Source organism: Epinephelus moara, chromosome 23 (genome assembly GCF_006386435.1).
Source record: "Epinephelus moara isolate mb chromosome 23, YSFRI_EMoa_1.0, whole genome shotgun sequence".
In the NCBI taxonomy this organism is placed as follows: Eukaryota; Metazoa; Chordata; class Actinopteri; order Perciformes; family Serranidae; genus Epinephelus; species Epinephelus moara.
In genome coordinates, this window is record NC_065528.1 from 24,412,951 (window position 1) to 24,427,913 (window position 14,963).

At 40.2% G+C, this 14,963-nt stretch overlaps 1 protein-coding gene across 1 annotated transcript in view; it reads left to right on the plus strand.

Annotated features, from left to right (window-relative positions):
- Positions 1-1,280: 1,280 nt before the first annotated feature.
- The window catches only part of LOC126384626 (fibroblast growth factor 6-like), a 33,740-nt gene continuing 20,057 nt past the window's right edge, over positions 1,281-14,963 (plus strand). Inside the window, exons 1-2 of the mRNA XM_050035741.1 lie at positions 1,281-1,392; positions 4,785-4,857. Of these exons, the coding sequence (XP_049891698.1) occupies positions 4,839-4,857 (19 nt within the window). The 5' untranslated portion in view covers positions 1,281-1,392; positions 4,785-4,838. The remainder of the gene's footprint in view (positions 1,393-4,784; positions 4,858-14,963) is intronic.

The following is a 14,963-nucleotide window of genomic DNA, read 5'->3' on the forward strand; positions in this document are numbered from 1 at the left end:
TAACACACCATATTTTGAATCTCTGGCACAGAGCTTTTATTTTCAAGTGCCGTTTCCTGCTGTAGAGTGAGTGACTAACAGACAGCTACCTGACAGAGACCGCAAACTTGCTCAACAACATGGCTAAACACAAGTATGACACTAAAGAGAAATCTGGACCCAGTGGTGTAAATGTTTACCTCTTCAAATCTATGGGCATCTCAAGTTTCCTGCAAATGAGCTGTAACTACTGGCACCATTTAAAAAAAGGTGTTGCAGACTGGTTACAGTGAGTAAACACACAAGATAGTAATAATGTGCTGACAACACCTAGTATTGCTAATATTACAGACTAATGTGAAGCCATAGTGTCTGTTTGATCGCTTGTCTGGTCAATATTGCTCAAACCAACCTGTAAGTGTGTGAGTTTCATCTACAAGACTTGTAGCTGCTCCCAGATGCAAATGAAAACATGGCAAATTTCAGCAGACTAATCATAAATAATACAACACCTACCTGTGCAGCTATTTTTTGTGTAGGGAGATTTGAATGTTTTTAAAGTAACTGCAGGAACACAGCTTTATAGGAAGCATAAATTGATTTTAAGGGCCAAAACTTCTCACCATCATCAAAGTCCTTTGCCTCAGAGTAACTCACAACCTTTGTCTTCCTGCGTGTCAACAGAAAACAACGTGTTAGCAACACAGACATTCAACAAGCATTAACAACATGAGGCAAAATGACCACAAATAAAGATTTAAACGTGGTTTACAAACCTTGATGGTCGGTCCATTGCTTGTTAAGTTAGAGCTTTATATTAAGCCAACGTTAGACTAACTGTTACGTGAACACAAGCTAATGTTTGCTAGCTGTAGAAGCTAACTTTGTATTAGTTTCGATTGCTAACATACGTCCGGTCACTCACCGAGTGGAATGTGTCCATTACAGTCAATTAAACTGTTAAACGACGATATCTAGATAAGTTAAAGTTAGTTTTGTTACGCAACAGTCGACTGGAGCGCTTCTGTTTTGCTTTTGACCAGCCCGCCTGAACCGAGGGGAAGTGACGTATTGTTGATCAATTTCACGAACATCGGAAGCAGATTCGTTTATTAAGAAAAAGAAAAAAATCATCTTTATGGCTCTTCTAAAAATAAGGCTGAAGTATAAATGGTAAGCAGTAGATGACTTGGTGTTCAAAAAGTATAATTACTGAAGCGACACTTGTTTTATATTTGTCTGAAAAATAAAATGTATCGAATCGGCTTCTCTTAAATACCCTGGCGTTCCTCCTAGCTTACATAGATGAGTGGACGGGGGGCTAAATCAAACGGATGAAAAGCTGAGCTCAGTCCGTGTCAGTAATTTTGTGTTTTTGGACATTGGATACGTGTCGAAGAAATTATAACATGCGTAAGTATAAAGGGACTTAATACTCATTGTGTCGTAATTATAATATCATTCATGTTGCTGTGTTGTGGCTGTGAACAGCTAACGGGGCTAGCTTAAGTTAAATGTACAAAAACCCCAACAGTGAAACTGTCACTTAATGTTACAACTGCTCATATTGACATAGATGATAGGGAAAGATGAAAGTAACAACATTAGGAAAAGTTGTTTACTGATGAATTAAAATAACCCAGAGTGCTTGCAGCTAAAACAATTTTAATGTGCCCTCAAACAATTCAACAATGCAAACAGATACAGTTACTTTGATTGTTACAGCATAAGAACAATTCAGAACACACACACACACACACACACACACACACACACACACACACACACACACACACACAAACAAACAAACACACGCCCAAGTTAAAAAGGGCTGCACCTGATAATTATTTTAACTAACTGCTAATCTTATACATCACATTTTTACATATCTTTACCCCCTCACTGTTTTATGTTGCCTTATGCCTGCCATTTGAAAGCACCTTGAAATGGTTGATTTCAATAAGTTTAATCTAAATAAACTGTTTATAAATTTACTCAATACTTATCCTTAATAGTTTAGTGTCAAAGAGTATGAAAGTACTGAAAAATGCCCATCACAGTTGTTTATTTTGCCCAAACAACAGTTAGAAAACCCCACACTAGTCAGCTCACAGTAATATCAGAAATACTAAAGCAGGTAATCTGCTATCCTTTAGATATTTTTTGCCAGAAAATAAATGATTACTTGATTATCAAAACTGTTGCACATAGATGTTATGTTGGACAACTAACTAATCGACTCAGTTTCAACTCAAGAAACTTGATATCTGCGTAGCAGGTGATGCCCTGTTTTTCTAGAAGAGTTTGCTTGATTGCAGCTTACTTTACACAAGAGCCTGACTGATCAGTTTTAGCTTACTACAGATGTATTTATAAGGGCTCATATTGTGGCTGATAAGTAACAAGAAATTGCAGTCATAAAATGCCAACTGTACTTAAAGTTTTAGGCTATTTAGAAACAGTGGTTTCATTACACAGTTTGTCCAGCAGAGAGCACACAAGTTTGTTTTCCACCAGTAGAACTCCGTATACACTTTGGTCACAATTCTTTAAAACTCAAATTTAAAGTATTTTTATCAATGAATATAAATGTTTGTTTATGGTATAACAAACATACACCAACAGCTATTTAGCACTATTTAACTGTCAAATGTCAACATCAGTATCTGCCGTAAGAATCCAGTTTTGTTTAGGTGCTAACTTAGCTTTGATTACACATATCAAACTACAATCAGCCTTTTTAGATCCCAGCATTCATTCCAGTAAGTTAATGGTGAGGACAACATATGCTACCTGCCACCTGGTGTCTCTGTGCTTCCTGTTATTTTGAGTAAATATTTCCTCCTGCCAGTTAAAAAAGGGGACATTATGAGACAGTGCATGCCAAAAAAAGTAGTTACTCATCCCACACCTACAGCACCGGACTGCCAAACCCAAATTGAGTGAAGCATGAGTGAACATGTAGGTGTTTGGGGGATGAATAAATAAACACTTCTTACTTAAAAATGTGTTTGGAGACTTAAAAAAGGAAATAATTAATATTTATTATTCAAGCTATGCAGTTTATTCAGGGGCAAAAATAGTTTATTAAGGATGTACATGCAGACACTGTGTATTAACTGTCAAAAGTATATTTAAAATTAGTGTTATACATGGAAATACATCTTTCTGATCAGTTTTATAGACTGAAAACAAACTACTGCATGTCACATTTTACCCATCTAATCATGAATATATTATAAAGGTCCAGTGTGTAAGATTTAGGTGGATTTAGTGGCGTTTAGTGAGGACTGCAGATTGCAATTAGGGATGCACGATAATGGAGTTTTTGCCGACATCAGATACGCCAATATATAACAACTCATTTAGCTGATACCTATTGATATATCCACTTTATCCTCACCGGATTTTAGTGGTTATCAAGTCCTTTTTATGGTGGTATTGATATTGTATTATATATTGGAGCAAGCTGGGTTTTCTTGCAAAGAAGAAGGTAACAGAGAGATAAACCCTGAACCAGGAACTGCTCTTTATTTAACAGTACTTCACCCTCTTGACTGACTTTCTTTTGCCCACACAGACAGGAGGTCACTAACCACACGCACAACTTAACTTATGGTCCAATATGTCACAACATTAACCGTAACCCATTACAACTATTGTGAAATGCATGAACATTATTCACCGCATAATAGGTAACACATCCCCAAATCCCAAATGGATCCCTTACAGACTCGTTGACTCAAGCCCTAAGCCCTCACAGACCTAGGACAAATTCAACCAAATGGGAATTGGGACACCACTTCCCCTCATGTGAATGTGCAAAACCAAGGGGAAGGGCCAAGACAAGTCTAAGGGGAAGAAATGGAATTGGTCAGAGGTCTGTAATGGCTTACGGCTTGAGTCAATGAGTCTATAAGGGATCCATTTGGGATTGAGTGCTTTAAAACACACTGTCTCACGCATGCTGGAAAACTCCCCCATTTAGCCCCCAACACGCCACTATATATGCTCTTATCGTGATGGCCTACTAGCAGATGGAGGCATGAAATACAAAGCTTTTCAATGTAGGCATTATTCATTCATTGTGCAAAATAAGAAAAAGCATGTTGGCCAATTCTCATAGTTCATTTTGAAGCCAATATTGGCCGATACTGATAACGTGCCGATATTATCGTGCATCCCTAACTGCAAACAGCTGAAACTTGTCCTGCTTAGAATTCATTCAGTGTTTATTGTTCAGGAGGTTTCTAGCGTGAGCGGTACTATCCTGAGACATCTCTTCCTCTCCAAAGCAAATGGACTATGGGATTAAAGCCGGTGAAAACATTTCACGTTACAAATCAGTGTTTCTCTGATGCTGTTTGGCATGTCGGAGACGAGCCATTAGCCCAGAACCCGCTCATGTGTGCTCATGTTTTTTTCTCTGATAACTTAGGCGTTCAAATTACCCCCAGAGGTCTCCTCATCTCAGAAACAAACAGACCGGGTGATTTAAAGCAGTAAAGACACCAAAAAAGTAGTTTCACATAACAAAATCTGTGTTTTCCAATGCTCTTGTCACAGAGGGGCTGCTCAGTACGGTGGCGAATGCAAAAATTTGAATGTCCCTGTCTAGAGCCAGTGTTTGGTTTGTCCATTCTTGGCTGCTCTTGGCTACACTAAAGAAAACATACTTATTATATTATAATCAATTTCTGCCAATATATCTCCCTAAATCGTACACACTGGACCTTTAAATGAACCACACAAAGTTAATAATGAAAATTCACTCAAGTGTTAACTGTCTGTTTCTCCATTCGCAGGCCATGGCAGTGTGATTTATGCCAGCAGTCCAGCAGATGGCAGCCTGATGCTTCATGGCGTCAGATCACAGAGGTACAGACTCTGACCTGCTGATTGACATGAACATGACATGTCCTCAGCCGCCCATTCGCCCACTCTCAGGGCGGAAGCAATCCCAGCTCCCTCTGAAGTGCAGTGAAAGGGAAATCGCTCCGCTTTAACTGCATGTCTAAGAGAGCAGCCGCCGTCCCCAAGGGTTGTCATTTTCAAGTTTGTGAGTGGGTGGCTGTCGGCTGCGGTTTGTCACACACTGGACCTGGACGGAGACGTTCAGGGGTGTGATGGTCCGTGTCTTCGGACCCAGACAAGGGAGGAAGACACGCAGCCATGGGGCCAAAGGGCCCTGTGGTCACACATTCCTAAACTCCTCCAGTGCTGCCTACAGCCATGACCAAAATATCAGATCCAGTCATGCAAACACTGTGGTCACAGCATCACGCTTCCATTCACACATATAGATGTTTACATTGTGCTCCAGACAGTATTGTTGCCTTCAGGTGACTTATTAACCACCGCAGAAGTCATAAACAAAAGGTAACCATGAGGTGACGATCCTATTTATCTGGCATGTCTCCATATATGCGTCTCTTTTTAACTCAGCACAGGAAATGATTTAGATTTATGTAGCTGGAGTGAAAATTGCGCCGCCTCCACTCTTGTGCTGTATGTTCCCAAACAAAGACACGTGGAGAACAGAATGAAAACAAATATATGATCCACTTAACTAAAAGTATATATAACCTCCTAGTTTATGACTCTGGTAGAAGATTCAAACTGGAAATTGTCTGGAGTTAAATATATTTAGGCATGTGATGTTAAATGTTTAAAATAAGTGAAGTGCTTTTTGTACATTTACTTCACATACATTTGTCCTCAGTCTTTGGGTGCCTCATGTGGCCAAAGTAAGAAAACAATGAGGCACCTTAATTTCTGTTGGGACTGAGAGCTTATTTGACCCCCTTTTTTTAACTTAATTCTACTCAATAGTCTCTTTATTTCTTTTGTCTTATATTACTGGAGTTGGGTTTACCTTTTTTATTCTTATACAGGTAGCTAGGTACAAATGACATACATTTTACAAGAGTTAAGTAGCCCTTAGATCATCATATAATGAGCAATAAAACATAAAATGGACTTTGTCTTCAATCTCACCTAAATCACAGAAGAAACCATTAAAGGGACAGTTCACCCCAAAATTAAAAATACATATTTTTCCTCTTACCTACAGTGCTATTGATCAGTTTAGATTGTTTTGGTGTGAGCTGCTGAGTGTTGGAGATATAGGCCGTAGAGATGTCTGCCTTCTCTTGAATGTAATTGAACTAGATGGCACTCGGCTTGTGGTGCTCAAAGCACAAAAAAACTCAACAGCAATGTCTCTTTCTGGGAATCACGACCCGGTTACTCAACATAATCCACAGACCTTGTTGTGAGCAGTTTCATGCAGGAGCTATTTCTTCCAAAGAACACCCGCCATCGCAGAAGGAGGTGTACATCTACTGCTAGCTCACCTAGCACCACTGTGCTAGCTAACGTTACAGCTCAGCTGAGGAGGGCAGCATTAATGTTCACATCTCCCGCTGTCGTGCACATGAAAATGAAAAAGAACTACAAATGTGGAGTTAAAAAGAAACTAGTCCATACCCATTGGTAGCTTTGTCACCTTCTACCTATGCCAATCCTCAATGCCTATGTGCAGTTTCACATAGATTGACCACGTCAGTGAGTAGAAAAACGTGGGACAGACAGAATGACTGACTGACAGAATGACACACTGACAGTTTCCGTGATTATGTACAGCATACCATACCATGACCAGGGGGCCACAGGGGGAGCCACAGCGATCGGTCGCATTTTAGCCATTTTTAAGCATTTTACTGTTGTTATAGCGCCACCTAGTTGCCAATTAGAGTTAAATTTCTCCAGTCACCTTGAGGCGTCCTGTTCTACATATCTACCAAGTTTAGTAAAAATCCATATGGCGGTTAGGCCTAGATAAGAAATGAGCTCTCTAGCGCCCCCATTTTGTTTGATGGGGTCAATAATGGAGGGGTCCCCTCAGATTATGTGTGGTCATATGCCTACAAAGTTGCGTGGTGATGGGTGAAACCCTTGAGATGTTATACACCTTTATGTGATGAGCCACGCCCTCCGCAATATTCATTGCCTTATAGAAGCTCAGTTTTAGTAAGTTTTCCAACTTTTGCCAAGAGGGAACTTTAGATATTGGTCCCTAGATTATGTTCACAGAGTTTCATGCAGATCGTTCAAACTTCCTAGGAAGAGATCGATTTGAAGTGTTTTTCAAAGAATTCAAAATGGCGGGAAATCTTGAGTTATGGGTTCTTGAAGCAAATGTGTTCCTCATGAGGAGAGGCATCTCTGTGCAAAGTTTCATTTCTCTACGACATACGGGGCATGAGATATGTCCATTCAAAGTTTGCAATTTCAAACAGTTGCTATAGCGCCCCCCTTTGGCCAATTGATGTAATATTGCTTCATTCACATCCTCCCATGACCCTCTACCACTGTGCCAAATTTCAGACAGACAGACAGAGTTTTTGTCATTATATAGTAAGATATATAGTAAGATGAGCTCATTAGACCTCTGTAGCCTGCTTCTCATCTCCTTATCTTGAGTAACCAGGTCATGATTTCTGGAAAGAGACATTGCTGTTGAGTTTTTTAAATGTATTTTTTGGCGATTTCAGCACCACAAGCAGAGTGCCATCTAGTTCCATTATATTGGAGAGAAGGCAGACATCTCTACAGCTGATATCTCCAACACTCTGCAACTCACACCAAGACAATCTAGATTAATAAATAGCACTACAGGTAAGAGGAAAAATATGTATTTTCAATTTTAGGGTGAACTGTTAAATCTGTTTGTTTCTATAGTACACACAACATAATTATGCACTTTAGAGCGCTCTGACGTTAACACTTGAGTTAATGTCTTTTGCCACTTAAAAGTTCCCCATTTAATAGATTTAATATTTAATTTAATATTTAATTTCTTTCCTCTTGCTGCCTTGAAGGAAGCACTTTGTCAGCACAAGGAATGCGCCCTTGAAATAAGGGTTATTGTTATTAGTATAATTTATGGTGCAGGTAATACACAACTGTAATATAAATTACAATTGCTGGTCTTAGAAATAGAATGAATAATGCAAAGGCAATCAGGAACTACATATCCAGTAGACAAATTTGAATTGACCATGTGTGAGAAGTATAGGAAAGAGTCTGGGTTAGTTAAAGCACATATATGATTTATGAAGTTGTTGCTAATGCACAGATAAATATGTTCATACAATCAAGTCTTCCCTTGTCTAGGCCTGCCTTGTAAAATAAAAGATATAAAACAATATGCACCTGTTGTGCTTCAAGATATTAAACAAACCCATAAGTATGATTTGGATCCACAGTCCCAGCAGGCAGTATTACCAGACTATTTTGGAATTAGACATCCAGCTGGATTTACTGGCCTAGTTGGTAGTCGTGAGGTCATCAGTGGTCTTAATTTGAGCTTGTTAGTTGGAAGTGGTCAGGAGGCAGTTTTCCCCCTCAACCACTGATGTGAATGCCATCATTATGTTCTGCAGAGCATCTCAGAGTGGTAGTTTGTGTGGGGCTCTCTCAGTCCAGCGCCGCTGTCCTTGTATGGTTGTTCCGCAGGTGGAGACTGCAGTGTTGTTATTTACATTCCACGCAGAGCGAAGAAAAAATAGATTCTTTACTTGTGAGATGTTTTAGTGAAGATCCAGAAGATTTCCATGTTAGATAATGTGATAAAAGTACAGCAGAAGAGGTGGTTTTCCTCATTTAGCTTCTCATAAACTGTGTTGTTCTGCCGCAGGTATATTTAGTTCATGAGGACAAAATGCTCTGTCAGTGAGAATATTCATCAGTGTCCCGCACCGGTTATTAACAAGCCTCAAGCTAAATATGTGTTCATGTGTTCCTGAGTGTTTCGGATATCCGGCGGGGTTGCCGTGTCAGTGTGATGTTGTTATTGTAACCTAGAAATGGCCTTGCATCAGATGTCTTCAGGCATGGACCAGTGGCAACCACAGCACAACCACAGCAGCCACGGCTTCAGCCAGCGAACCAGAGTGGGCAGACACATCTGTCAATCAGTGGCTTCCGGAGTTTGTTTTTTAAGACCTTGTCTTCTTAAGTGCGTGCTTTCGATGAAGTTTTTTTTTTTCTTCTTTTTTTTTGGGAGTACACACGCGGCAGCCACAAAGCTAATTGCAAGGGAGATGAGCGACCGGAGAGGAACAATCACAAAGAGATTTTAGCGTGGGCTTGTGACTGCACAAACTTAGGTTGACAAGTGCTTCCATGGAAGACACGGGATTAGGCCTGTCACGATAACTGCTTCGGTGGACAATATATTGTCCCAGAAATAATTACAGTATTTTTGCCATTTTAAGACCATTTAACAGCACTTATACAATGATAATATGATAGCATAATAATGCAAATACACCCTGTCAAAGAGCAGTGAACAGAGAATCTAAAAAAGGCAAACACTCGTCATGTATTAAAGTAAACGGGTCAGCGTTAAACACCGCAAAACTATATAAAAACATCCATTTACAAACTCTCATGCAGCTCATGCAGGATAATCCAAGTCTCATTTATCCAGTTGTATGCTTAGTACTTCCCAAACACAATCATTTTTGCTGAAACACACATTAGGGAGCTTTGGTCTGTCTCGTTTAAGGGTATTTAGAGTATGCTAGAGCAGTTGTTCCCAACCTATTTGGCTTGTGACCTCTAAAAATGAAGCACTTGTGACCCCTCATCACAAGTTATGGCTGTATGCTGCATTCATGTCATACAGGAGGAATGGTAGAGTTGGGAAAGATTCCAGTGTTGAGGACCGGCGAGTATTCACGTCATCAAAACGGTTGCATGAACACAGAGTTGGTAATGTGAGAATTAGGATACTGTGAATTGACAATAAAATATCATTCAGATCAGAGGTGTCAAACTCGTTTTAGTTCACGCGCTACGTACAGTATTTGATCGCAGGTGGGCTGGAACAGTAAACCCATCGCATAATATAATCTAAATACCAAAGACCTCCAAATTGTTTCCTTTTTTGTAGTAATCCTGACATCACCACACCAAACTAAAGTGAAAGAAAAGAACTGTTTACTTACATGAAGAAAGCTGCTTCACTTGCTCCTGAAACTTGGCACTTTTTAGCCTTCACAAGTGCATCACTATAGGTGTACGAGGTCTTACAGTGGGCCAGATTGGACCCTTTGGTGGGCCAGTTCTGACCCCCGGGCCGTATGTTTGACACCCCTGATTTAAATGTAAGTTTAATTGCATTGAACAATTGCTTTTGGCTGATGTTAGGCGTCCATTTTGTTTGGTTTCTTGGGAGTTTCCCTGTTGTATCTAAAGCCCTGTTTCCACTGAGCAGTACGGTATATTTCAGTTCAATGCGCATTTTTGTTTCCACTGTGAAAAGTTGTGGATGGTACCAATGGAACCGTTCCTAACCGTCCCCATTTCTGTTGGGGTACCTAGCACACAGATCTGGTACTAAAAGGCGGTGTCTGTTGACTGGTCAATAGTGGACGGTCACTCTGCTCAGGGCTGAGTTGTGTCTGGTTTTGAGGCTCATGTAACCACTGTTCATACTGTGGAGAGGTTTATTAGTAAACTGTAACTATAAAATGAAAGGATGTTGGAGTCAGAGTAAAAAATAACTTACTTCGCCAACTGCCTGCGACTTTTAAGGTGGAACGTTAACGTGTAATGTTACTCAATTGACGACTTTAATCAATCAACACACCTTAAATTTCACTGCAACAACTTTGACCATTACTTTAGTTTTTTCTGACAAACACTTTTAGTAATGAGTGCATCCTCAAGCATTTATGTATATTATTTTCGACTGGGTTAGGTGACTCATGGGGGAGACTCACGGGTACCCATAGAATCCATTTCCATTCAGATATCTTGAGGTAAGAGGTCAAGGAACCCTGTGAAAACGGCCATGCCAATTTTTTTTCTCGCCAAAACATAGCCTGACTTTGGAGAGTTATTTAACCCCCTCCCCCCTCCCTCTGTCCTAGCAGAGTGAAAGAGATTGAAGGGGGAAGTCCACTGATATTACACATCAAAGTCTATTTACAGGTCTTGAGGAGCGCGACTGCATATGTGAGAGAAGTTGTATGAAGCCATTTATGGCTCCAGAGGAAGCTGCATGAAATCTGATAAATCCCCTTAAGTAATGTCACTTTGATGAGCAGTGGGCTACAGACTGTAGTCCTCTGACTCAGGCTAGCTGCTCAAGGCTACATTAGTCACTATTACACACACCTGAATATCAGATCAAACTGTCAGCTGGTGAGTTGCATTGTGGGTAAAGTAGGTGCCAGGTTTTAACAATGAAGAAGAATGCATTGACTAACAAAGACGATAACTCCTGTTCTGCTGCTGTGAGTCCGACAAGCTGTGACTCGTGACCCTTCAGATTTATCTTGGGACCCCTGTTGGTGACCTGACCCCAGTTTGGGAACTGCTGGGCTTGAGCAAAACATTTACTGCACAAGAGTAGAGCAAAGTGAAGTAAAAAAAAAAAAAGTCTTTAATGGATTCCTCTGTGCTGAATCATCATGACAAGATGTTGCTGCTTACGTTTTTGGCAATATCAGACTCTAGATCAGGAATCTGCAGTATGATTACACGTGTTGACAAGACGGCAGGGATATAAACAGCATCAAAGGGCCGGCAATAATTCAACGCTGCCAGTTTTACACCGTGACACCATTCAAAATAGCATCTGTTACGCAGCATTGTTTCCTGCACTCCAGCGTGACACTTGAAGGACACATGGGGAGCAGTCTCATTAGGACGACCTTTTAACAGTGAGGTCACAGGCAGAAGGACGCAAGCACATGAGACCTCAGTGACTTATGTCACGTCATGCCTGGGATGCACTGCCGCCTCATTTGTTGATAGATCGGCTGTATCAGATTCTCTGTTGGGCATTTCCCACAAAGTGCTCTGCACTAAACACACGGCCATCTTTGATGACCAATAAGTGTCCACATACGTTTGACAGCAGCAGTGCACTTACTGTACTAATTCCAGGGATTTCAGTTTCCTCGAAAGGAGTCTAGCTGCTCAGTAAACATATAATCTGTGTCAGATGGTGAAAATAGTCCTATGTTTTTACTGTGACCTCAAGAAGAGTCAGGGAGTGCAAACATGGAGAACCACGTAATCTATAGCTCTGGCTCACTGGTCCATTAGTAATCAAATGAAGCCCTGTGGTTATTTTATTTTAATATTCCACTGAGATACACTACCTGCAATGCAGGGGATGACACAGTTTTCTTTACCATGTTTAGCTGAGCTTCAGGACAGCACATTATGCATTAGATGAAGCTCAGCTCATTGAGTAAAGCTTTGGGAAGTCCTCTTCCAGATAAATATACTTCTCACAAGTTTTATTCAAAGTAAAGAGACATTGATCCCAGTTGAACCAAATGCCAGCGTCCCAGTGCTGCAATGCAGTGAGTTATCATCACTCTGACACTGGATGTCTTTACATCTGTGTGACACCAGAGGGCGATGTCCTCATGTGAGAGGGTTGAGGTGCAGCAGGAGCATTTTTGTGGAGTTTTTTTGTAGTTTTGACTCTCATTCAAAGTAAAACATGTTGCACAACCCTTCTCCAATATCCTGTGTGTCATCAGACAACATGTTTTCTTATATACAGTCCATTTATTAATCATGGGACTCAGCCTATGGTTAACATTCCCTTCAGAAATTGAAATATTTACTCTTAGAGGATATAGAAATTCACAGAAGAAGTGTAAATAATCAGAAATACAAAGCATAAGGTATTATATTCAAATGTTTCAAATTATTTTTGATTAAATACAATTTTTCAACTTATGCCTACCATAACCAAGAAGACTTTGAAAAGACTTTAAAAAATCTGACGCCCTCTCACATCTTAAGTGAGGTTTCAGTCACACACTAGATTTTGCAAAGACTGGGGTTCTTGCAGGGTCACTAACTACAAAACCACAAGTAGATTCCTTTTGAGATTATTTTCCATCCTGCTCCTGGTGGAAAATATTACACCAAACTCCCTTTGTCATATGACATTATGACATTAAAAGTTATTTGTGTCTGCGAAAACACATAACTCTAGAAACACAAGATAAAAGGTGTCATATGTCGACAGCATTCCTGTCAATTCAGCATCAAAATAATCCATAAACAAAAACTGTTTATGTGTACAAACTATTTTGGATTTTGTCGCCTCCAGCCTCCGTTGGTTCGCTGCGCTATTTAAATAGGAGGAGACAGTGGGAGTAAGTGCTGGTTGGTGGATCATATATATGCAGAATTAAACACAGACTCTTGTTCACTCCACAACACCACCAGTTTCTCCTCCTTTTCCACAGTACAAGAGAACCAACACTTGCTCACAGTCTTGTGCCTTCGTGGAGTTTCCTCCATGTTTATTGTCTACCCAGTTTGCTGCTTCCTGTTTCAGTATTTGCATGAGCAAAGACCAGAGACTTTAGGTTTTTGTAGTGGAATGAAATTCCTAATTTCAGTTTCATGAATCAGCCATTCCTCATTCATTTCAGCGCTTTCAAAGCGAGCAACTGGACTAGATAAAAACCGGGCGTCTGAAGAAAGTTCAACTCAAAATGCCACTCATGGACTGTTAGGATAACCTTTGTCATTGGCTTCAAATCCAAAATGTTGTCATTATGGTGTAGTGTTGGTTTTATTTAGATAACTCTGTCATGTCTCCTTTCGTCACCCAAAAAACACATCAACTTTCTTGTAAGCAAACACAGCATGTCGCTGTCCCCTCTCCCACCTCTCCTGAAATGTGATCTCCTTCATGTTGCTGACACTGAACTAGTTGGACATTAGTGGCTCCATTAGTTATAAACATATTATTATGGTAATCACGTTGCTTTTTACTAATGCTATATGAGTTGGATTTAGCGCTATGATGCCAACAGAACAAGTTGCTCATGTAGGCTATTTTTTAATGTGCCAGAAGGTGTTGTAATGACAGATATAATGACAAATGCTCATTCCGCTGGTTTGCATAAAATCCACCAGGTTTAAGCTCGTACACTGGACCGGTGACGCTGCTTACTTGCCTTTTGAGCCAGTAAAGAGAGCTTTTACCATAGGTTCAAACAAAGGGGATTATCTGAGGAATTAAATGCTGACTTGCTGGGAATAAATAGCATTAATGTTATTTGATTCAGGGAAAAGAAGGGAAATGAATTGATTCCTGGCACACTTTTTAAATAACATACTTTTAAATCTTTGGGCTTGGGGGAAGGTATCAACTATTTTTAAGTCAAAAGGCTCTAGTCCAAGTGAAGTCATGAGTCATTGGTGTTCAAGTCCAAGTTGAGTAACAAATCTTTTATGATTTTGTTAAGTCAAATTTGACCGAGTCTGTCTCCAGGTCATGTGACTCAAGTCCACACCTCTGCTAAGAACCAATGATTTGTTTATCCCAGATAAATATTTGCCTCATCAACCTACTTTCGTCCATATCAAGTAACCAATTCCATAACTGGGCTATACATATCTTCCAGCGAGCCTCTCATAATTACCATACCAACTATAAAAAGTCTAAAAATTTTGGACTGTTGGTTTGAAGACATGCTCTCTGGCTCCTGGAAATTGATAATGTTCTACTAATATCTGATATTTTATTGACTGATAATGATTCATGTGTTTCTTTAAATAATCTTGTGATGTAAAGGAAAGCTGTCCTGGGAAACCACAACTTGCCACTGATTCTTCTGGATCATTCTTGAATATAATTTTGTATTAGTCGCTCTGTGGGACCGGCAGAAGCTTTGATCAACTCCTTGTGGGTTTAGATTTCATCCAGCAGGGGCCGTGACAAAAATAAATGATCTGATCTTTGTTGTGCTGGCCGAATGACAGCAGCTCTGTCCAGGATGACTCACTCTCTCAGCAGCGTGCCATTCCTGACGCTCTCATCTACCCATCAGCCAAATTGCCTTGATCCTCCGCTCATTGCCGCCTCTTGCCTACCCTTACTGTACGGCAAGGTGGTCGCATCCTCGGGGCCGGCGGCACTCTTTACA